This window comes from Tasmannia lanceolata, unplaced genomic scaffold, assembly GCF_043159265.1.
Source record: "Tasmannia lanceolata isolate RefF3 unplaced genomic scaffold, GAP_Taslan_0.1 ptg000002l, whole genome shotgun sequence".
NCBI lineage: Eukaryota > Viridiplantae > Streptophyta > Magnoliopsida > Canellales > Winteraceae > Tasmannia > Tasmannia lanceolata.
This window is the reverse complement of record NW_027518679.1, coordinates 17631870-17657064: the sequence shown is the minus strand read 5'-3', so window position 1 is coordinate 17657064 and position 25195 is coordinate 17631870. Positions and strand designations below refer to the sequence as shown.

The 25195-nt window shown below is 40.5% G+C and overlaps 1 protein-coding gene across 2 annotated transcripts in view; it reads right to left on the bottom strand.

Annotated features, from left to right (window-relative positions):
* Positions 1-25195, bottom strand: part of LOC143882630 (putative receptor-like protein kinase At1g49730) — a 37756-nt gene that overhangs the window by 5208 nt on the left and 7353 nt on the right. For both annotated transcript variants that reach the window (XR_013252287.1, XM_077386094.1), the window contains exons 3-9: positions 12275-12571; positions 11895-12156; positions 11744-11796; positions 11578-11645; positions 11317-11406; positions 11143-11227; positions 10487-11064 (exon numbers count right to left, since the gene is read on the bottom strand). Coding sequence is in view for 1 of the 2 variants with exons in the window: in XM_077386094.1 (XP_077242209.1) it covers positions 10523-11064; positions 11143-11227; positions 11317-11406; positions 11578-11645; positions 11744-11796; positions 11895-12156; positions 12275-12571 (1397 nt within the window). In the remaining variant the exon portion in view is untranslated. The remainder of the gene's footprint in view (positions 1-10486; positions 11065-11142; positions 11228-11316; positions 11407-11577; positions 11646-11743; positions 11797-11894; positions 12157-12274; positions 12572-25195) is intronic.

Sequence of the window (25195 nt, the reverse complement as noted above, 5' to 3'; positions counted from 1 at the left end):
AACCTATAGAATGAATGGGTTGGATGACTCTAACAACTATGAGATTTGGTCTATTTAGAGGGCTACTAAGGCTGCACGATACCTCAGAAACCTTTCCCACATATATATATATATATATATATATATATATATATATAAGAATAGTGTTCCTGCGCAGCTGCTCAGATAGCTTATCTGAGCAGCTGCAAAACTCATGTGTGCTGCATTTTTTGGGTGATCCAAAGCATTCATTTGAAAGGCCCTTCCATGGATAGGGTGTGTATAAAAAATCAGCCCTATAGGATCATCCTAACCCAAGCAAAGGTGGAGGGGGAAATGGACAGACACTGTTTTTGACCATTTTTTCCCTCCACAAATGGCAGGGTTAGGATGATCCTAAAGGGCCGATTTTTGGTACACACCCTATCCATGGAAGGGCCTTCCAAATGAATGCTTTGGATCACCCCAAAAATGTGGGGCCACATGAGTTTTTGAAGCAGCTGCTCAGATAAGCTATCAGAGCAGCTGCGCAGGAACACTATATATATATTATATATATAGAGAGAGAGAGAGAGAAGAGTTTCTACATACTAGTGTAGATAAGTTATCTACACAGTAGCTTAAAATACAGTGGGGCCACATTGTTTGGGTGATCCAAAGCATTCATTTAATGGGCCCTCACATAGATAGGGTGTCTCCAAAAAATCAGCTCCATAGGATCATTCTAACCATTCGAACAGTGGAGGCAAAAAATTAGACAGATTTGTGAAGGTTTATACACGTCCATTTTACCTCCACAAATCGTACAGTTGGGATAATCCTACGGAGCTGATTTTTAGGCACACCCTATCTATGTGAGGGCCAATCAAATGAATGCTTTGGATCACCCAAACTATGTGGCCCCCAATGAATTTTAAGCTAGTGTGTAGGTAACTTATCTACACTAGTGTGTAGAAACTCTTTTCTCATATATATATATATATATATATATATATATATATATATATATATATATATATTATATATATATATATATATAGAGTAAAGGGTCTCTGTGCTCGAGCACATAAACATGGGTGGGCCCACATTGTTGGGGGGATCCAAAGCATTCATTTGATGGGCCGTTTCATAGATAGGGTGTCCAGCAAAAATCAGTTCCATTGGATCACCATAGGGTATCCATTTGTGGGGTAAAAAAATGAGCAGATTAGTGGACAAACAATATCTGTCCATTTTACCCCCATAAATGAGCACCCTATGGTGATCCAATGAAGCTGATATTTTGTACACACCCCATCCATGACGGGGCCTTCCAAATGAATGCTTAGGATCACCCCAACAATGTGGCCCCACTCCTATTTCCTGCACTAAAGCGAAGATAGCTCGAGCGCAGGAATCCTTTTCTCATATAGATATATATGAGGAAACTATTGGTGAGCTTAACCAAACTTATGGTGAGCTAGCTTGCCCAATCACATGGGGGCCCACTTTGTTAGGATGATCCAAACCATTCATTTGAAAGTCCCTTACATAGATGGGGGGTGTACCAAAAATCAGCTCCATAAGATCATCCTAACCCTATGATAAGGCCTTGCAAATGAATGGTTTGGATCACTCCCCAAAATGTGGGACCATTGTGATTGGGCAAGCTAGCTCACCAACAGTTTCCTCTCTCTCTCTCTCTCTCTCTCTCTCTCTCTCTCTCTCTCTCTCTCTATATATATATATATATATATATATATATATATATATATATAGAGGAAAATGATTGTGAGCTTGAAGCTCATATAGCTTATATGAGCTTGAGGGCCCAAACACATGTGGGCCCATATTGTTAGGATGATCCAAAGCATTCATTTGAAAGGCCCTTACATAGATAGGGTGTGCACAAAAAATCAGCTCCATAGGATCATCCTAACCCATCCAAAAGTGGAGGGCAAAATGGACAGACACCGTTTGCCACAAATCTGCCCATTTTTGCCCTCCGCTTTTGGAGAGGTTACGATGATCCAATGGAGCTGATTTTTGGTACACACCTTATCTATGATGGGGCCTTGTAAATGAATGGTTTGGATCAACACAAAAAATGTGGGACCCATGTGTTTGGGCCCTCAAGCTCATATAAGCTATATGAGCTTCAAGCTCACAATCATTTTCCTCATATATATATATATATATACACACACACTAGTAAAAAACCCCGTGCGATGCACGGGCCGACAAAGAACTATATGAACCACATCATAGGTTGATCCAAACCTTCCATGTGATGGAACACAACATCAATAGGTTGTGCCCGTAAAATCATTTCCATAGGCTGATCCTAGCCCTCCAATCTATAGAGGTTTTCAAAATTAAAAAAGCATAAAGGAGGGGGGTAGGATTGAAATTATGTGGCTTTAATGGGTGCCTTTGTTAAAAAAGTAAAAAAAAATGACGTGTAATTCTAATAGAATTTTGGGAGAAATTCAAATAATTTTCTCCTTCTCTCTTCTCCTCTATATATATATATATATATATATATATATATATATATATATATATATATGAGGAAAATGATTGTGAGCTTGAGGGCCCAAACACATGGGTCCCACATTTTTGTGGTGATCCAAACCATTCATTTGCAAGGCCCCATCATAGATAGGGTGTGTACCAAAAATCAGCTCCATTGGATCATCCTAACCCCTCCAAAAGCAGAGGGCAAAAATGGGCAGATTTGTGGCAAACGGTGTCTGTCTATTTTGCCCTCCACTTTTGGATGGGTTAGGATGATCCTATGGAGCTGATTTTTGTACACACCCTATCTATGTAAGGGCCTTTCAAATGAATGCTTCGGATCATCCTAACAATGTGGGCCCACATGTGTTTGGGCCCTCAAGCTCATATATGCTATATGAGCTTCAAGCTCACAATCATTTTCCTCTATATCTATATATATATATATATATATATATATATATATATATAGAGAGAGAGAGAGAGAGAGAGAGGAAATGGTTTCTGAACAGCTACTCAGATAAGCTTTATCAGAGCAAAGCTCACAGACCATACAGGGGCCCACATTTTGGGGGTGATCTAAAAGCATTCATTTGGAAGGCCCCATCATGGATGGGGTGTGTACAAAAAATCAGCTCTATTGGATCATCTTAGGGTGTCTATTTGTAGAGGGAAAAATGGACAGATACTGTTTGTCCACAAATCTGCCCATTTTTTCCAACCACAAATGGAAGTGTTAGGATGATCCAATGGAGCTGATTTTTGGTACACACCCCATCCATGATGGGGTCTTCCAAATGAATGCTTAGGATCACCCATAAAATGTGGGCCCCCCTATGGTTTTTGAGTGCTGATGTTTTTGAGTGCTGCTCAGATAAGCTTATCTGCTGCACACAAACCATTTCCTCATATATATATATATATATATATATATAGAGAGAGAGAGAGAGAGAGAGAGAAAGAGAGAGAAGGGTTCCTGAGGTGGCGCTAGCGCTACATTATATGAGGTAGCGCTCACAAAACATAGGGGGGCCACTTCGTTTGGATGATCCAAAGCATTCAATTGATAGGCCCTCACATAGATAGGGTGCCCACAAAAAATCAACTTCATAGGATCATCCTAACCCTTCGATTTGTGGAGGTTAAAATGGATGAGTATAAACCTCCATAAATCTAAACCTCCACAAATGGAAGGGTTAGGATGATCCTATGGACTTGATTTTTTGTGGGCACCCTATCTATGTGAGGGCCCATCAATTGAATGCTTTGGATCATCCAAACAAAGTGAGCCCCCGATGTTTTGTGAGCGCCACCTCATATAAGGTAGCGCTAGCGCCACCTCATATAAGGTAGCGCTAGCGCCACCTTAGGAACTGTTTACTCATATATATATATATATATATATGTATATATATATATGAGAAAACTGTTGGTGAGCTTAAGCTCACCAAACTTATGGTGAGCTAGCTTGTCCAATCACATGGGTCCCACATTTTGGGGAGTGATCCAAACCATTCATTTGCAAGGCCTTATCATAGATAGGGAGTGTACCAAAAATCAACTCCATAGGTTCATCCTAACCCCTCCATTTGTGGAGGACAAAAATGGGGCAGATTTGTGTCTGTCCATTTTTGTCCTCCACAAATGGTAGGGTTACGATGATCCTATGGAGTTGACTTTTGGTACACCCCCCATCTATGTAAGGGACTTTCAAATGAATGGTTTGGATCATCCTAACAAAGTGGGCCCCCATGTGATTGGGCAAGCTAGCTCACCATAAGTTTGGTGAGCTTAAGCTCACCAACAGTTTCCTCATATATAAATATATATATATATATATATATATATATATATATATATGAGAAAAGGGTTCCTGCAAACGTGTGCAGGTAAGTTACTTGCACACGTTTGCAAAAACAGGGTGGGGGTCACATTTTTGGGGGGATCAAAACCATTCATTTGGAAGGCCCTTCCATGGATAGGGTGTGGCCCAAAAATCAGCCCCATTGGATCGTCCTAACCCAATCAAAGGTGGGGGGGAAATGGACAGACACTGTGTGTCCATGTTTCTGCCCATTTCCCCCGTCCACAAATGCCAGGGTTAGGATGATCCAATGGGGCTGATTTTTGGGCCACACCCTATCCATGGAAGGGCCTTCCAAATAAATGCTTTGGACCCCCATAAAATGTGGGCCCCCACCCTGTTTTTGCAAATGTGTGCAGGTAAGCTTACCTACACACGTTTGCAGGAACCCTTTCCTCTCTCTCTCTCTCTCTCTCTCTCTCTCTCTCTCTCTATATATATATATATATATATATATATATATATATATATATATATATATATATGAGAAAACGGTTCCTACACATATGTGTAGAGAGTTCTCTACACACTAGCTTAAAATACAGTGGGGGCCCACATTGTTTGGGTGATCCAAGCCATCCATTTTAAAGGCCCTCACATAGATAGGGTGTCTACAAAAAATCAGATCCATAGGATCATCCCAACCCTACGATTTGTGGAGGTAAAATGGATGTCTTTAAACCTTTACAAATTAGTCCATTTTTTGCCTCCACAGTTCGAATGGTTAGGGCCTTAAAAATGAATGGTTTGGATCACCCAAATAATATAAGAGAAATTGGTTTCTACACACAAGTGTTGATAAATTATCTACACACTAGCTTAAACCATTCATTTGATTGGCCCTCACATAGATAGGGTGTCCACAAAAAATCAGCTCAATAGGATCATCGTAACCCTATGATTTGTGGAGGGAAAATGGACGTGTATAAACCTTCACAAATCTGTCAATTTTTTGCCTCCACAGTTTGAAGTGTTATGATAATCCTATGGAGCTAATTTTTTGTGGACACCCTATCTATGTGAGGGCCAATCAAATGAATGGTTTGGATCACCCAAACAATGTCGGCCTCCACTGTATTTTAAGCTAGTGTGTAGATAACTTATCTACACTTGTGTGTAGAAACCTTTTTTTCATATATATATATATATATATATATATATATATATATATATATATATATAGACACACACCCACACACACAGAAGAAAGGGTTCCTGCTAACGTTAGCAGCTAGCTTAGCTGCTCTGCTAACATTAGCATAAAACAAGGGTGGGCCACATTGTTGGGCTGATCCTAAGCATTCATTTGAAAGGCCCCATCATGGATGGGGTGTGTACCAAAAATCAGCTTCATTGGATTAGGGTGTCTACCAAAAATCAGGTCCATTGGATCATCTTAGGGTGTCCATTTGTAGGGTGAAGAATGGGCAGATTAGTGGACAAACAGTATCTGTCCATTTTCAACCCCACAAATGGACACCCTATGATAATCCAATAAAACTGATTTTTGGTACACACCCCATCCAAGATAGGGCCTTCCAAATGAATGCTTAGGACCACCCCAACAATGTGGCCCCACCCTTGTTTCCTGCACTCGACCGCAGATAAGCTATCTGCGCTCGAGCGCAGGAACCCTTCTCTCTCTCTCTCTGTCTCTCTCTCTCTCTCTCTCTCTCTATATATATATATATATATATATATGTGTGTGTGTGTGTGTGTGTGTGTGTGTGTGTGTGTGCATATATATAGACAGAGAGAGAGGAAATGAAGTATGTGCAGCTGAACAGATAAGATATATGTGCATGGATGCACAAACCATAGTGGGGGGCACATTTTTTGGGGGATCCAAAGCATTCATTTGGAAGGCCCTTCCATGGATAGGGTGTGTACCAAAAATCAGCCCTTCAGGATCATCATAACCCTGCCATTTGTTGAGGGCAAAAATGGGCAGAAACAGTGTCCATTTTCCACTCCAACTTTGATTGGGTTAGGATGATCCTATAGGGCTGATTATTAGTACACACCCTATCCATGGAAGGGCCTTCCAAATGAATGCTTTGGATCCCCCCAAAAATGTGGCCCCCACTATGGTTTGTGCAACCATGCACAAATAGCTTATCTGTGCAGCTGCACATACTTCATTTCCTCATATATATATATATACACACACACACACACACACACTCGTGTAACTAACTTAGGTACACTGACGGCTTAAAATACAGTGGGCCCCACATTGTTTGGGTGATGCAAACCATTCATTTGAGGGGGCCTCGAATAGATAGGTTGTGCCCAAAAAATCAAATCCATAGGATCATCCCAACCCTACGATCTGTGGAGGCAAAAATGGACATGTAAGAACATTCACAAATCTGTCCATTTTTGCCTCCACAATTTGAAGGGTTGGGATGATCCTATGGAGCTGATTTTTTAGGTACACCCTATCAATGTGAGGGCCTATCAAATGAATGGTTTGGATCACCCAAACAATGTGAGCCCACCGTATTTTAAGCCGTTGGTGTAGCTAAGTTAGCTACATGAGTGTGTAGCTTCACTTTTATATATATATATATATATATATATATATATATAGAGAGAGAGAGAGAGAGAGAGAGAGAGAGAGAGGGAGAGGGAGAGGGAGAGGGAGAGGACGAGGTTTCAGAGCTCTAGCACAGCCTGAGCTAGAGCTCTATAAATACACCATTTCCATGTTGTTTCAGTCATCCAACTCATTCATTCTATAGGACCTTAGATAAGGTGTTCCTAACAAACCATCTCCATACCATAATCCTAACCATTCAATCTATAGAAGCCCATTTTCTAGCCATCCATTCTAAACCTCCACAAATCATAACCCTAACCATAACCTATAATCCTAACCACAACCACATCCATAATCCTAACCATAAGGTATAGAATGAATGACTTGGATGACTAAAACAACTATGGGAGATGGGGTGTCTGAGCTCTAGCTCATGCTGAGCTCAGAAACCTTTTGAAACATATATATATATATATATATATATATATATATATATATATATAGAGAGAGAGAGAGAGAGGAAATGGTTTGTGAGCATCTGCTCAGATAAGCTTTATCTGAGCAGAGCTCACAAACCATAGGGGGGCCCACATTTTGGGGGTGATCCTAAGCATTCATTTGGAAGGCCCCATCATGGATGGGGTGTGTACAAAAAATTAGCTCTATTGGGTCATCTTAGGGTGTCCATTTTGTAGAGGGAAAAATGGACAGATACTATTTATCCACAAATCTGCCCATTTTTTCCCTCCACAAATGGAAGGGTTAGGATGATCCAATGGAGCTGATTTTTGGTACACACTCCATCCATGATGGGGCCTTCCAAATGAATGCTTAGGATTACCCATAAAATGTGGGCCCCCCTATGGTTTGTGAGTTCCGCTTAGATAAGCTTATCTGCTGCACACAAACCATTTCCTCTCACACACACACACACACACACACACACACACATATATATATATATATATATATATATGAGAAAAGGGTTCCTGCAAACGTGTGCAGGCAAGTCACCTGCCCACGTTTGCAAAAAAAGGGTGGGGGCACATTTTTGGAGATCCAAAGGAAAAAAAAACCCTTGTGAAAAAATCCTCTTTATCAACCAAAAACATAAAAATTCATTAATCTGAAACCCTACTTTCAGATTTTTATTTAGGGTTTAAATGATGTGGGTTGTCTTTGTTCGAAACTAGGGTCTCTGAACTGGGAACCCTAGTTTTGAACCAAAAAAAAGCCCACAGCTCTCGTATTCCATGGCTGGGGAAAAAATGAGTAAATCCGACAAGAGATAGAGAGGCCTCGAGTAGGGAGAGATTCACCAGTGATGGATCAAATGCCCTTAAAAAAACCGACAGCTCTTACTTTCCATGGCTGGGGAGAAGAGAAAAGAAGAAGAGTAAATCAGAGTTCTTTTAGGACTCACCAGCGAGGGTCGGATTTCCGGTTCACCAGCGAGGGAGAGAATGCAGCGACGGAGAGATTTGATGCTAAAATGGAGTACGGTTCAAAAACCCAGCGAGGGAGATAAGCGAAAAGCTGAAACCCTAGTTTTTCTCCCTGGTTCAAATCCATAAAGAGAACTCGTTTTTCATTTTGAGAGAGAGGGAAAACCCAGGGTGCGTGATTGAGAGAGAGGGAAAACAGACGCCTCGTTTGTTAACGTTTTCTTTTTTTATCTTGAACGGTTGGGATCATTCCACTTAAAATCTGACGGCTCTTAATAAGGGTGGAGTAGATAGCCTTATCTAGAGGGTAGACTAGAATCACTAACCTCACATATATATATATATATATATATATATATATATGAGAAAACGGTTCCTACACATATGTGTAGAGAGTTCTCTACACACTAGCTTAAAATACAGTGGGGGCCCACATTGTTTGGGTGATCCAAGCCATCCATTTTAAAGGCCCTCACATAGAGAGGGTGTCTACAAAAAATCAGATCCATAGGATAATCCCAACCCTACGATTTGTGGAGGTAAAATGGATGTCTTTAAACCTTTACAAATTAGTTCATTTTTTGCCTCCACAGTTCGAATGGTTAGGATGATCCTATGGATCTGATTTTTTGTGGACACCCTATCTACGTGAGGGCCTTAAAAATGAATGGTTTGGATCACCCAAATAATGTGGCCCCCACTGTATTTTAAGCTTGTGTGTAGATAACTTATCTACACATATGTGTAGGAACCGTTCTCTCTCTCTCTCTCTCTCTCTCTCTCTCTCTCTCTCTCTCTCTATATATATATATATATATATATATATATATATATATAGAGAGAGAGAGAGAGAGAGGGCGAGGTTTCTGAGCTCTAGCCTAACAAACCATCTCCATACCATAATCCTAACCATTTAATCTATAGAAGCCCATTTTCTAGCCATCCATTCTAAACCTCCACAAATCATAACCCTAACCATAACCTATAATCCTAACCATAACCATATCGATAATCCTAACCATAACCTATAGGATGAATGGGTTGGATGACTAAAACAACTATGGGAGATGGGGGTGTCTGAGCTCTAGCTCAGGCTGAGCTCAAGCTCAGAAACCTTTTCATATATATATATATATATATATATATATAGATAGATAGAGAGAGAGAGAGAGAGAGAGAGGGGGGGGGGGGGGGGGGGTTCCTGCAAACGTGTGCTGGTAGGTTACCTGCACACATTTGCAAAAATTGGGTGGGGGCCCACATTCTTTGGGGGATCAAAACCATTCATTTGGAGTCCCTTCCATGCATAGGGTGTGGGCCAAAAATCAGCTCCATTGGATCGTCCTAACCCAGGGGGAATGGACAGACATTGTGTGTCCATGTTTCTGCCATTTTTCCACTCCACAAATGGCAGGGTTAGGATGACCCAGTGGGGCTGATTTTTTGGCCACACGCTATCCATGGAAGGGCCTTCCAAATGAATGCTTTGGACCCCCAAATAATGTGGGCCCCCACCCTGTTTTTGCAAACGTGTGAAAGTAAGCTTACCTGCACACATTTGCAGGAACCCTTTCCTCATATATATAGACACACACACACACACACACACACAGATTGCAAGGCCTCTTACAGGACCTCAGGGGGATTCCACACACTGTGGAGCTTCTAATAAGTGCTATATTGGTTGCTGATGAACAGCTACAGACTGAAAAAATTTCATCATTGATACTGAAATCATACTTAACAAGCACAGCTCCATCCAATGGAACATACCTATGGATCAATTCATTTCCGACTTGGACATTGATAGGTCCTGCAACAGAGTGGTTCAAATTTTTTACAACTAAAACAAGATGCCTACATAATCATCCTAAGCTATTGTTTTAAACCAAGCAGCCTAGATTTTTCGGTGATTTACTGTTACCATACAAGACATTGATGCAACTTACAAATTTCAAAAATACTGTACATATCATTCTTTAAAAAAAATCAAGTGGAAACAATTCCGCGGCCATTCCTCATCATTTTAGACAATAATAATAATAATAATAATAATAATAATAATAACAATAATAATAATAATAAAAATAATCATACGAGTTCCTTCACATCTGAGAAAGCAAAGCTGTTAATCAATTCTAATTGGAAAGCAGCACATACCCTTAGCATAGGCACTTGAGAAGGATCCAAACACCTTCAAACAGAGAAAATACCAGGAGGAGATTGTGGAGAGCCGGTCTCAAGTAAAAAGCTCCGACTACAATAGGACCTGGATGTACTTGAAGAAGACTGGAGGCACCTTGCATCACCACTGTGAATTATCATCTCACTCACATGAACCTTTCCCTTGTTAGTCCTTTCCTGACCAATGGCGCCTTCATATTCATCTTCCACAGCCTCTATCAAGCCACTATGCACTGGATCCAGTATCTCGTGCAGAAGCCTGAGAACCTGTTTAATTGAAGGCCTCACTCTTCCTTCTCTCTGGGTACACCACCTTACGATCCTGACCATTATTTGAAGTTGGTCCAAATCAAATGAGTCTGAAATTGCAGGGTCCACCAACTCGGGTAGTCGAGAATCTGTCATCATTAATTTCTGCGACCATTCTACTAGATTTCTATTTTCTTGTATTGCTCGCCTTGCAGTCACTAGCTCCAGCAATAGGACACCATAACTGTATATGTCACTCTTCTGAGTCAGTTCCTGAGTCACCACATATTCAGGATCCATATAACCTGTAGAACATCTTAATTTCAGTATCAATGGGATTACTAAATATAAAAAATCGTAGTTGGCATCTGAAATAACCTTACCTGGAGTTCCCCGGATATCGGTATTTACTGGTTCAAAGCTAATCGCACCACTTCTTGAAGCATGTGCAAGGCCAAAGTCTGCAACCTGAAAATGATCTTGGAATTACCCTCCAAGCGCTTGAAGTCAAGTTAAAATCACAAAGCGTGAACCTGCAGGTATACCTAATTTTTTACCTTTGCAACAAAATTCTCATCCAGGAGTATATTGCTGGACTTTATGTCTCGGTGACACAGAGGAGGATCACAATAGAAATGGAGGTAGTCCTGCATATGAAAACATCAATTGGATTCTACAAGGAGACGTTAAGTCCATAAGACAAAGGAAAATGAGCTACATTCAAGCCACTGTCCTCTGGTACATTGGTTTTCACCAAGAACAAGTTTACTACAATTGAATCTATTGATCCCAGTGAGAAGTATTATACTACAAATTACCAGAGCATTGGCAACATCAATGGCAATTTGGATTCTAGTCTGCCAACTTAGTGGACCTTTACCAGGAACTGCACCGACAGGACATCAATGTTATACAGAATATACTGAACAGCTAAATAAGCAAAATTAACAAAAAAGAATAAAAGAAATAAGTTGCAAGGAATACAATCGAGATGATCCTTTAAGCTTCCATTTTCCATATATTCATATATTAAAAACCTGTCAATGAAGTACACTGTTATATTACACCTGTTCATAAATGAGTAAGAAATAGAACTTGGGAGCAACAAGATGAGGACAGAGGATAGTTCGATTACCTCTCATGTTTTTCAACACAAAAGCCTCTGAGAGAAACAAGGTGGCGATGGTGCAGCCTCCCAAGAAGCTCCATCTCCCGGCAGAACTCATCCTCACCTTGCTCTGAAACTTTATTCATTCTTTTGACAGCCGCTACAAAATCATTACTGAATTGAGCCTTGTAGACAGTTCCAAATCCCCCTCTTCCTATAACAGTGCTAAAATTGCCTGTTGCCTTCTTTGTTTCCTTGTAGCTGAACCGTCGGAACATGGAGGATGGACCTGTAATAATTCTCCTTATAAGACTGATTGCATATCTAACTATTCTACAAGAACAAAAGACCAGTAACATATCTTAAGACCTGCAAAGTATAACATGAAAGAGGCCAGCGAGACAAACCTTCCTGACATTTTCGGATTGGGATGGCAGGGAAGGCTTTCCAAGTGGTCCCACCCAAACTGCCTGAATCCTTGAGCTCTCTGTTTTTTCTAAGTATGAGAAGTATCATGACTATCAAAAGCAGAACAGCCACCCCTGTAACTGCAATGCCAATACCTGGAATTAATGTGAGGTGATAGTGATGTTGATGCTCTGTAATAGGTATGCCCATCACGAGTTGAGTAGAAGTCGGAGCCGATATAGGACTTGGTGAACCATCTGGGGCAAGTAACGGTGAAGATGGCTCTGAAATATTCACTGTAAATGCAACGGAATCATATTCACACAAATGCCCAGTAATAAGGAAAAAAAGAGCAAATGAATCTGCCTAATGCAGAACCACAATAGGTTAAAGTAGCATTAGATCAGAATGTGGAAGTTTCAGTCCATCAAAATAACTCTTTTATAATCACAATTTTATGGCTGCAAATATCTATAACTTTTTTACATACTACACTCAAATGGGACAAGGCATCCCAAGGGTATACAGAGCTGAAATCCCCAATTTAACCCAACCACCAACCTGACTTAGACCCCAACCACACTTTTTCCAGAAGAATGGAGCGGCAAATCATCGGTTCTTCCTTCTCCACTCCTTCAGCCAATTTATCTGCTTGCTCATGAGATGGCCTCAACATATGCTGGAATTCAGGACATTTTTAAGCAAAGATCTCTAATTTCTCCAATAATGTTGGTCAATGTCCAAGGACCTATGGATTTGTTTGTTGGCGATGATGTTTTTAGAATCACCTTCAATGATAAATAGACCATGTATACAATTTGCAAACAATCTCAATCCCCATAGAAGGGCTCTTGCTTCCGCCTCATTGGAGTTGCACAAACCCACCTGACCTGAAAAGTTCAGTAGCGTGCATCCGTCTCAATCATGAAAGAAACTACCAATACACGCAAGACCTGAATTACCAATGGAAGTTCCATAAAAATTGAGCTTGATCCAACCGTTTGGGGGAGGTCGCCACCTTGGAGTAGCTCCAATCTCCATACTTTTTTCTTAAATGATAGTCCTCCAATTTCTAAGTATGTCTTCATACTATAATTGGAGAAATTATGATCCCCTGCTTGCTAGTTCTCTTGTTTTTGGAGAGACAATGTCTTCTTTTCATGGGGAGGGTAGCTGGTATTGTGATATTTGCGCTTACTGGAATTTCAAATGGAGACGATTTTCTCGTCGGGACAATCAACAAAACCAGGACTATGTGTCTGGTTCTAACCGTCGGAGCTCTTGGAGATGGGTAGAAAAAAGAAGTATTAGGGATCGAAGCTTGCAAAGAGGTGATCGTGGTTTACGATTGGGTGATTGGAGTTGTCCCTCTTGTAAGTATCTTAATTTCAGCTGGCGAGCCAGATGCCGGAGATGTCCTCTGGACGTGAGGATTGGTGTAACACCCGGTCAAAATAACAGTTATTATGTATAAAAACTATTCACATGTTACTTTTTCTTTTCTTTTTTTGGGTAACGAAGGGTGTCCTCACCCCCTTCGGGGGTAGGACTATTTCCCTACGGATGCGCGCAATCACCCGGAAACTACGCGCATCAAGCAAGTTCACATGTTACTATTCCTCTCATTTTTTCCTATAAATATAGCAGCTAGGAAGAGAATAGGAAGAAAGAGAAAGAAAAGGGAGGAGGAGGGGGAGAAGAAGGAAAATGCTAGGAGAATCACTTCTCCCTGATCGTTGTCATCTTCAAGGTCAAGAATCTTCAAATTCCCACTTCTCAGGTTTAATAACGCAGGTGATAGCTAGACTTGACTGGTATCTTTTCTCAATGAAAGTGATAGGGATATGATTATATGTTGTTTTATTCAAATATTTCTTATCCGTTTTACTTCAAATATTCATTGTTTACATTTGGGAAATATCAAATCATATTTGTTTCAAAATGATGAAATGTGTTTCATTCTGGAAAATAAAATGACATGTTGGATTTCATATGCACGAAAAGTTTGAACGAAAATGAGAAATGAAAGAAATGAAAGAGGTAAATGTGTGATAGTCTCTCTCGTGTGACGTGTTTGTACCTCTGAGCCGCCGACTTACCCAAAAGCGGAAGCGGGCCAAGTCCAAAGCGGACAATACGAGGGTGAGGCAGATCGTTACAAGAAACTTCAGAAATAGAAACAGTTGGAAACTATTGGGCTTTAAATGGTTTGTTTTACTATTTAGTTAAATTGTTTCTATAAAAAAATCCTATTAGTATTAGTTTTAAATTCACATTATGTTCTATACAAAATACTGCATATTTTTATAGAACTGTCTCTTATTATTGATTTCACCTACTTGTCGAAGCTTCTATATACCTGCTCTCCTAACCAACTTTTTCCCACCAGAACTTGAAAATTTGGATGCGGGAGTATTTGTCAATGAGGAACCTTAGTTATGAGAAGTGTGAAAGCAACTTGAGGAAATACGTAAATGATAAACCTAGTCAATCTCCTTAGATGTAAAAAGGTTTTAAATATGTCATACTTGGGATTTTTGTATATTTAAGATGTACTTTAACCTTCCGCTGTGTAATTACAGGAATAAATATGTTTTGTTGCCCGTAGCGATCTGTGTTGTAAAATATCCAGGTCGTTACAATTGGAATCTCGCCCCTAGATGGGACAAAAAAAAGAAAAGAAGAAGAAGAATAATAAAATGGAATCCAGATTGATCAGTAGGGAAAGTGACAGATGGCCCGATTCTGGGACGATTTCAGTGATTCCTGAAGAAGGTAACCCGGCCCTGTCTATCTCGGGAAAGGAAGTAACTTCAAAGCTACAATCCCTTCAAAATTGTTTAGTTGGGAGGAAAAAGGATAAATCTTGGACCCTTCAAGACCTATGGCTTTGGGCTAAGAGAGCTTGGAATCTCCCCCTGTTGGCTTGCCCTATGTATCTTATCAAAAAATGAAGTATTGTTTTTCTTTGAATCAAAAGAGGAGGCTGCAATGATATTGGACAAAGGTTCGGAGGAGTGGGGGATCATTTACATTCTCTATTTCCTTGGACTAGAGATTTCATCCTAGGCTTAGAGGAATTTTGGGTGAAATATTTTGGCAATCCTCTCCATGTTTGGGCCATATCTACAGTGGAAGCTCTAGGTAATCTCTTTGGTCGGGTATTAGAAGTTAAAATGGAAGGGGAAAACATTGATTGTATGACGTTTGTATCTGTTAAAGTCCTTGTCCCCTGGTGGAAGCCTCCGCCTTCCTCTATTCAAATTCATATTTCCGGCCAATGTTTCCCAATTGGCATCGAGCTTCAGAGGTGCCGGAAATTATCTGATGCCTCGGTTGTGTATCCTCATCTGGGTAGGTTTCCATCTCCTTCCCCGATAATGGCGTCGGTGCCGGAACCACTGTTCTCCATCATATCGGAACGGGTGGCTAGGGTATCCGTTGAACCTTCGGAGTCTATTCCTTCAAATTTGAATTTCAAACCTCTGTCCTTGTCAGGGGTGTCGGGCCCTGCCAGTAAAGCGGGTGATGCTTCCCTTATTTCGGGTAAGGTGAAAAGGAAAAACCTTAAGGGGTCCCATCACAACCGTCGCTCTGGCAATGCCAGCCTTTTTCGTTCCTGGTCTAGGAAGGGAAGATTTTTCAATGGGAAGAAATATTGGGGTTCTGTTGGATCCGGAGCCTCCAAATCAGTCCAAGAAAGATGCAGGTTAAATTCTGGGCTCTCAGGTACGTTCAGACCAAAAGGGAGGTGAAGAATTTTCAAAGAAGGAATTTCCTTAGGACAGGTAAGGGAGTAGGGCCTACCCTGGAACCTATTTTAGAAAGACCAAAAACATTCTTGACCAAAGTCAACACTTTGAGTGGGGCCACTCTACTTTGCTGAACTGGGATGTCCTGTGCATGAGGTACCTTGTTATTTAGGTTGATCCTTGCAGAGATTTGGGTAATGCACTGGGTGAGGGTTTTGGGGGTCATTTGTGTGGTGGTCTAAACATTAGAGTACCTTGATTGCAAGCAGTTGATTCTGAATTGCCGGACTGAACAGATATTCAAAATTGCCTCTACGTGTGAAGCAAGTTAAATTGACCTAATGGCTTTTCGCTTCTGGAGATTGAGCTTATAGGTAACCGCTTAAGCGTAATGATAACCCCAGATCTTTTCTAGGGAAGAGTGGATAAGGAAAAAGATTCAGGAGGCGTTTCCTCTGCCTCTTTAATGATAGCGTGGTGGCGGTTCTTTTTACTGACTTTTGGATTACTTTTTGGGGAAATAACCATCGAGAATGGGTAGTGGGTCTAGGGAGTTGTGTAGGGGCGGTTTTCTTTTTTTACCTAAATGGTATTGACGTCTAATTCCTCAGTAAAGGTAAGTGTAACCTCCAAGTGTCTAGAATATGGCTTCTTCTCCTTCTTCCGCGGGTCCTAAAACTTTTAAAAGATTAAGGAGGGAGATCCCAGACCTTTCCGAGTGGTTTGAGCACCGCCGATGGGTTCGTAGCCTGCAATACAATAGGGCCAAAGCCTCAGTGGAAGCTCCCACCATCCCTGAGCAGGTCAAAAGCACAATTAAACGACAATGGCGACAGTTCCAGGCGGATTACTGGATGATTGTGAATGAATTTTTCCCCTGTTACTGGAACGTACAACTTAAAGGAGATTTGTATACCAATTTACAAATATCCTTTCTTTCATGGTTGGTTAGACTTTGCAAATGAATTAAGGCGGCAAGAATGGGAGGCAAAGAAAAACTTTTGCATTCGGAAAATAGCTGAGCTGATTTCAATTCGGAAGAACCCTGTGGAAGAGGTACCCTTTCCGCAGTTCGCCCCAGACTATTGGCCTGAAGACATGGAACTGGAACTGGACATTGGAGTCCTATCTGTGGAATTGAGTGAGTGTGCATGATAGCTATTGGCCACTGATACCTTCATATTTGTTTAAAAGGTCTTAAAAGATTTTTGGGAGTTCATGTTCGAATACGCCTGGATTGAGAAATTGTGAATATGGCAAAGGAGTAGAATGGAATTCATAGGAATTTTGGTTACTGGTAAAGGAAAAATGATGGGACGATTTGGATGGTGATGGAATGTTGTTTCGAACTCTGGACACTGCTTACTTTAACTTATCTGACTAGTGCCGGCATGTCGGCCTAGTTCACTTTAATATTTTGTATTGCAAAATGGGACTACTGGTCCCAATTGCTATCTTAATATTAATAAAATATATCATATTTCAAAAAAAAAAAAAAATTGGAGAAATTATTATCGTTCCTTTCCTATAGGATTAGGTCGGTAGGATTAGGTCGGTCTATTTTGATTTCTTGTATTATCCTTTACCGTCACCACTTTTTTTCAGTTGAAGATATGATTATTATTACTCTATGTCAATATATGCCAAATCATTGCATGCAGTACAATGCCCCAAAGTACTAGTCTTGATTTACCAAATGGTTCACCACACAAATGAAGGATGGTGATCTTGATCGATCTTTGGAACACCCAAGAGAGATTGAAGTTTCTGATAATGGAACACCATAGTCGGTGAGAAAAGGAAAAATATACAAAAAGACGATCGAAGGACACCCTTCTTGCATAAAATGCACAAACCATGGTTCTAAAGTTCCACCGAACCCGACAGGAAAGAACTGAATGTTTCCATTTTCACCCCCACCAACGCATGCCGAAGCCAAAATATATACTGAAACCATAACCATAAGTGTACTAGTGGTATACTATATCAGTATGTGTTACATAATTATATTTATATTATCCGCATGTGAAATGTAGTATATGTATTGTGAATAAATATTTATATGACGGCTACTTATATTTGCAGCTCCATGTTTTAATAATTGCACAAAATCAGCCTGCCTATTCCTTTTAAATTGGCTTCTGACAATTTGTTGGGAAGTGTATAACCTTTGACAGCTGTCTAAAAGAGAAAAGACAAGTTGAGTTTGTGCAATTATTAAAAGATGGTAGTACCAATAGTAGTAGCCTTCTAAGAATTATATGTGAAATGTGGCATGTACTGAATTATCAGACAAGAGTGACAAATGGCACATGTCATTAGGGACTTGATATTGTCAAACAATTAGAGATGGTTGCCTTTCTTATGTAATGGTTTCTAAGTGTGCACTTGTGCATATTCTAGCATTTCTTGATTCCAGCATTTCTTGAAGTTTCATCTGAAAATTCTATCATTTACACGTTTCTATACGTTTTTGTGGTTTTATGGGATTTCCACCAAAATTTCCAGATTAAAACGAAACGTGTTTGTTTCTGTGACGACCGAAACCAAAACAAAAACCAAAACTGGAATTTAAAACCTTGGCACTAACTGGCCAGGTGAAGTATTCTTCTTCTGAGACGGTCACAAGTGCCAATTGTTTTTGTCACCACTGCCCAAGCAAAGGTCATCACCCGTGGAGGAGCAACTGATTTCAAGAGCCTTGTGAAACGGGTATCTTTCTTGTCATCTCTAATCATGCTGTGAAAAAACTGACGACAAGAAAAGGAAACCTGAGTATTAGAAATCCACATTCTGAAGAATAAAAAAACTAAGGAGACCTAGTAACGAAGTGAGGCATTCTATTTCGCTATCCTTAAGGATGTGTCTAAGCCTAATGGCCCAATCCAGATCCTCATCTCCCCTCGTCTTCATGTAATCACATACGCTAGCCCCCTCTATCGTCGCTAACAGGTACAGGTTTAGAAATGCATGGTACAAAGGAGACTCGCCTATACAAAGAGCTACCCAAAATCTTGTCCCCTCTCCCCTCCTTGACTCCAAATCTAACTAAGGACCCATACAGGGCTCTAGGACTACGAAGTCAAGGAGCAACTGATTTCCAAAGCCTTGTGAAGAGAGTATCTTTCTTTTCATTCCTAATCAAGCTGTTGAAAAAACTAACGACAAGAAAAGGAAACTGGAGTATTAGGAATCCACATTCTGAACAATAAAAAAATTAACAAGACCTAGTAACGATGTGAGGCTTTTTATTTTGCTATCCTTAAGGCTGCACCTAAGCCTAATGGCCCAATCCAGATCCTCATCTCCCCTCCACTTTGTGTAATTACATACTCTAGCCCCTCTATCGGTCGCTAACATGTACAAGTTCAGAAATGCATGGTACAAAAGAGACTCTCCTATCCAAAGACCTACCCAAAATATTGTCCCCTCTCCCCTCCTAAATCCAAATCTAACTAAGGACTTATACCCTATAGGACTACAAAGTACAAATAGACTTCCATGTACTCGAAGCTTTTCCTAAAGATGGGTTCCTACTTTCCCAACCCAACCCATGCTTGTCACCAATAATTGTTTATCAAAAAGATGCTTTCTCCTTGTCATATTTCGAGTCATTTAGCCAGTAATGCTTTGTTTAACAGTCTAATTTTTCTGATTCCAATGTAGTCTTATCACATCCCTCCCATAAGAAGTCCCTTTGTAGCTTCTTTTTTTCTGATTCCAATATAGTCTTATCACCTCCTTCACAAAAGAAGTCCCTTTGTAACTTTTTTATTCACTTTGTCACCTTCGTCGGGATCTTATACAGAGAGAAAGTATACTGAAAGGCTTGCCAATGTTGCCTTAATGGGAGTGATGCTTCCTCCTAAAGATAAGTACTTTCTCCAAAAAACTAGTTTTCTTTCAAAACACTAACTTTATTGACCATCATCCATCTAGAAGAAGATAATGGGGAGAAAGGAAGATGGAGAAGAAGAGTGGACGGAGAGGAGAAGCAATTCAATTGGGTAAGTTTCAACTACATCCCCACGATCCTAATATATACGGTTCCACCTAAAATGTTAACAATAACGCTCATAGGCCCGTCCAATGATGGGCTCAATCAACATCCACATAAAAGACACCTAAAGTGAACTAAGAATTGGGCCCTATCAAATAACCTTTACCCTCTAGTAAATATAACTTCGCATGGTAGGCCCTATCGTCAACCCTTCCCCTCAAGCAGGTTTCTAGATGTCATCCATGCCGAGCTTAGAGCAAATACTATCAAATTGACTCCGTGTGAAAGCCTCAGTATAGCTCAAATAATGTCTGGAAATTGATCCTTGGACTTTACATATAGTGTAGAAATCACTTTAAGGATCACCATTTCATGAACAGACTGACAATCAACTTCTATGTGCTTGATCTTTTCATAAAAAACAAGATTCATGAAAACATATAATGCAGCTTGATTGTCGAAGTGTATCTTCAAAAGTTGAGAAATCTTGAAACCCAATTATTACATCAGATACTTTAACCATATTAAATCAGGCATAGTATGCCATTGCTCGATATTTTGCTTTTGCATTAGATCGAGAGACAACTAATTGTTTTTTGCTGCACAAAGTAACTAGATTTCCTACTTTATTTGCATCCAAAAAACTTTTCACATTTAAGTGATTGTTTTTCTGGAACACAAGTCCTTTTCCGAAGGCTCCCTTAAGATACCTTGGAATACATCGAGCAACTTCTCAGGACTTTTCATGAACTAGCAAACAACATTTACAGGGAAGGAGATATCTGGCATGTAATCATGAAATAGATAAGTTTTCAAACAAAATGCTGATATCGACCAAGATCAACCAACTTTCCCTTGTCCTTGATCAACGTTGTACTGGGAACCATAGGATAGTCAATAGGCTTTACCCCTAGCATACCAGTCTCCAACAAAATGTCGGTGACATACATTCTTTGGGGCAAATTGACGCCAAATTTTGATCTTGCCACTTCAATCCCAAGAAAGTAACGGAAAAGTCCTAAATCTTTGGCTTGAACATGATCTAGTAGGTACTGCTTGATCTCATCTATTTTCCTTTGATTATTCACAGTAGCCACAATGTCATCCACTTATACCGTAAAAGATACCACCTCTTGGAAAGTAAAATGTTGAACAATAGAACAAAATTTTTTTGTCTGTGGATAGCAAGGAAGCAAAAGAAACAAATTCTACAAGTAGATGAAAATGGACTTTTTCAAACAGCGATAAGATCGGATGGAGAATAATAAATAGCAGAATCTTCTGAAACAGGCGGAGATTGGGGGTAAATTGAGTCAAATCCTGTATTTTCCACGCGTATAGATTTTTTGTGGCAGCCACTGATCATTGCTAAATTCAAGTGGTTGGACAAGAGAAGCAGTTGGTTCTGCCAGAGGGACTTATGTAGGCAACAGATGGTTCGAAAAGAGGAAATCATGATTTGCAGAAGAGGATATAGATGATGCAGAAAATGGATATCCTCAAAGAATGTGATATTTGCACATGCAAACTTTTCTCAGGAAGTAGTATTGTGATAATACTATCTCTTTAGTGTACGTGTGTATCCCATAGACACATTTAATGGCACAAGGGTCCAACTTATCAAGATCATGACCTAGAGAATGTTCATCTCTCAGTTGTTGTATTTTGTTTTTGTTTCTCTTCTAGTTCTGTAAGGGGGACTCCCTCAGTCTTCTTTAATATATCATACTACCATTCAAAAAAAAAGAATGAACAAAGCCTATATCAAAACACATCGAGTAAACAAAGGAGCATTTGGAAACAGGACATAATATGGAGACTGTTCAGGCATGATGGAGGACCATCCTGATGGATGATGGATGTTCTAAGATGTTCTAACTTTGTTAGAACATCCACCCAATATGGTTTCAAAACTGTCGTATCGAGCAACAAGGTGCGAGGCACTTCAAAGAGGTGTTGATTTATGTTCGTAGACACCATTTTCCTGTGTCTAATGTGCAAAAAAAATTTGATGAAGAATTTTGTGGTAGTAAAATATCATTGACAGTCTTGTGACACATATTCCTTGGCATTATCCAAACATAAAATACACAAATTAGTTGAAAATTGGTTATGAATCTCCTTACGGAATATCTCAAAGACAAAATTTCAGATATTTCCTTCATAAAGTAGAACTAAGTCATACGGAAAAAATTATCAACAAAAATAACAAAACATTTATGGCCAGACAAGGTAGGAACTCAAGTTTGGGAGGTCAACTGACCGACAGCGTCATCAAGGCAGCAACTTAAATGCAAAGTCAAACCTTAATTGAGACACTGGAAAGCTGTCTCTAGATGAGCTTAATGCGGCGTCATTGAGGCAGCAACTTAAATGCAGAGTTAAACCCTAATTGAGATCTTGGAAAGCTGTCTCTAGAGAAGCTTGACAAGTGTCGCGATTACCTAGTATGTAGATGAGCTGGTGACTCAGCCCCGATAGTGAACGAATCCCAATCAAGAAAAATCAGTGGGGTAACTACGAGGTCAATCGAGTTAGCCCAATTGCGTTCGGTTTGTCGGATGCTTCTCGTTATGAGACGATAAGCTGCTCCTGCTCCCCCTCTAGTTACCCCATGGTTCCTTGAGTGACAGCTTGCTCTAGTCATAGTGATGAAGTGTCGAAATCGTCAAGAAATAATGTATCTAAATCGCTCATCCTCCCTTCCTGTGCCAGCTTGGCTCTAGAAGGCGCACCAAACCAATCTAAAGACCCAATCTGCAGAGATTCTATCATCTCTGGGTGCCGGGGTGGTGATATGCAAAGATGCGGGGCGGAAGGCTTTCGTTCAAACGGGGCTTTTCTCTCAGATTGCTTTGTATCTAGCTCGTATAGTGACTTCGACCAGTCCCCCATTGGGGTGTTCTAAAGGAACAAAAAACTTTCGTCACAGAGCTGTCTCACTCTTGGGTTTCTTTCAGCCAGTGCAGCTGCTCTCGAGGAGCCAGAGATTTCCATCCTGTCGGACTCGTCGATATCCTTGCATGTTCGGATATTGAGTTGTTCTATCTGGGTCCAAGCCCACGATATGGTGGACCTCTCTCGCACTCCTTTGGTTCTGACCAGCCATAGCCGGGACCCCATCGAATTTTTGGGGTCCAGTTTTCTATCTATCTATAGTCTGGTCAAGCTCCCCGGGTTTTTCGATTTTCTCGGCGGCGGCGACAACGGATGTCCTTTAGTGAGATCCCCTCCCTTTGCACCAAGACGATGTTGCAGAGCAATGGAATGTGGGGCCATCGCCGTTGGGTGCTTATCTCAAACGTGGAATCCCAATGGATCTCATCATGCGATGTTGGGCCATCTAACTTCCTCTCCTCTATTAAAGCCAATATCTTTCGTTTACCCGCAGAGGTTGGTGACAGTCACAGCATCCCACTATCCCCTCCCTTTTTCGGACTTCCAGCAGTATAGACGTGTCTCTAGTCATTCGTGGTCAACTTCTTCAAGTACGCCTTTCATTGACTTCACTGTTATTTCTGTTGTTCCTTCCTCTAAGCATTTAGTTGCAGCAGAAATATGTTTCCATTTCAAATTGAATGTGGTGGAGGACCCATCTCAGAATAGTTGTAATGATCAAACCCATTGGACTCATGGAGATCCCGATTCACCACATTGTTTCAACATTGATGTTGTCCAGGAGCAGTCCTTACCGTTTATGGTAAGGTGAGCTCATTATTAGAAACCTGAAAGACTTGGTTCAGTCCAGCGAAAGTGATGTAGTTGTTTCTAATAGTTTATCCGTCATTCTTGTGATAGGGGAACCAACTTCACAGAGTAGTTTATCTATCAATCTTGTGATAGGAGGACCAACTTCATAGCGGATGATACCTTCGAGCTCCCCTTCCGAGAAGAGAAATCTCGAAATTGAGATTTGGATATGAGGAGAAGAATTCGGCATTGGCAGTTATGGATTCTGTTGAACTGCCTATCTCATGTCATGGGTTCCTTGCTCTGGCTATAATGGACAACCTAGAAAAAAATTAAAACAAAGCTCTAAAAGAATTGGTTGAATAACACATGTTGGCAATAAGTGAAATGATGGATTTGTCGTTTTCCGGTTTGAAAAAAAGAAGTCATGGCCTTCATCCTTTCAGCTAAGCTGCGAGATTTCCTCTTCTAGTAAAAGAACAAAGAGCAGTTCTACATCTCGGATGGATAGGGTGATATGAGATTAGAATTTAATGTGAATTACGCGGGTTGTTCGGCAAGTAGGATGCCAGCAGGGAGACCTAGAAGCTAGGGTAGCTCGGCGAGGAGGGAGTTCTACAATTCAATTCATCCATGAAGATCTTTGTAGGGTACATTCGTAGCTTGGGCTCTATGAACAAAAAGTCCCTGTAAAGGATATGCTAAAAAGGAATAAGCCTAAAATACTCCCCATTCAAGATGCTTAGAAGTATTGGATTCACAAAAATGTTTTGCTTCATTACTCTTAATTGCAGGGGCTATTCAGGAGGAATCTTGAACTCTTGGAATGGGCCATTATTCTTCTTAGAGGATAAAGTCGGCAGCTCTTACTCGATTTTGGAAACTAAGATGAATTGATAACTCGCTTTGGCTCTTTTCCATTGTTTAGGGGCCAACGATCGAATCTCTTTGTGAACAGCTACGGAACGAATAGGCCTAATTCTAGATAGAAGGCTTATCTCTTGGTGCATTGGGCTGAAGAGGGGAATTTAATTCCACTCGCTTTCTAGGAGACGGGTTGGGAGCTCTAAAATGTCTCAAGATATAGTAAACTTCTCAGACTTCGCGGGAAGGAATGCGCTAGTCGATCTACCGCTAACCAGAGCACATTTTACATGGGAGAGAAACAATAGTAAAAGTTACATTAAACACTTGGGATTTGCTAGGGTCCATCGCAAAAGGCATTTTGCCTGTTGTCTTCTATCACGACGTGGCTGGTCTGACATGCGACAGACCAGCCGCGAAATGCCTTTTGCGATGGACGCTAGCAATTCCCTAAACACTGTATTAGTTTCCTTCTTTGGAGTGCAACTTTTCAAGGAAATAACGAGAATACTCTCCTGTAACCAATTTCAGACCATGGACCCCTTCTCCTGAACCCTATACTCGGCTTGTGGGTCACATTCACATTCTGATTAGAATTGGGCTGGCTTTGGGAG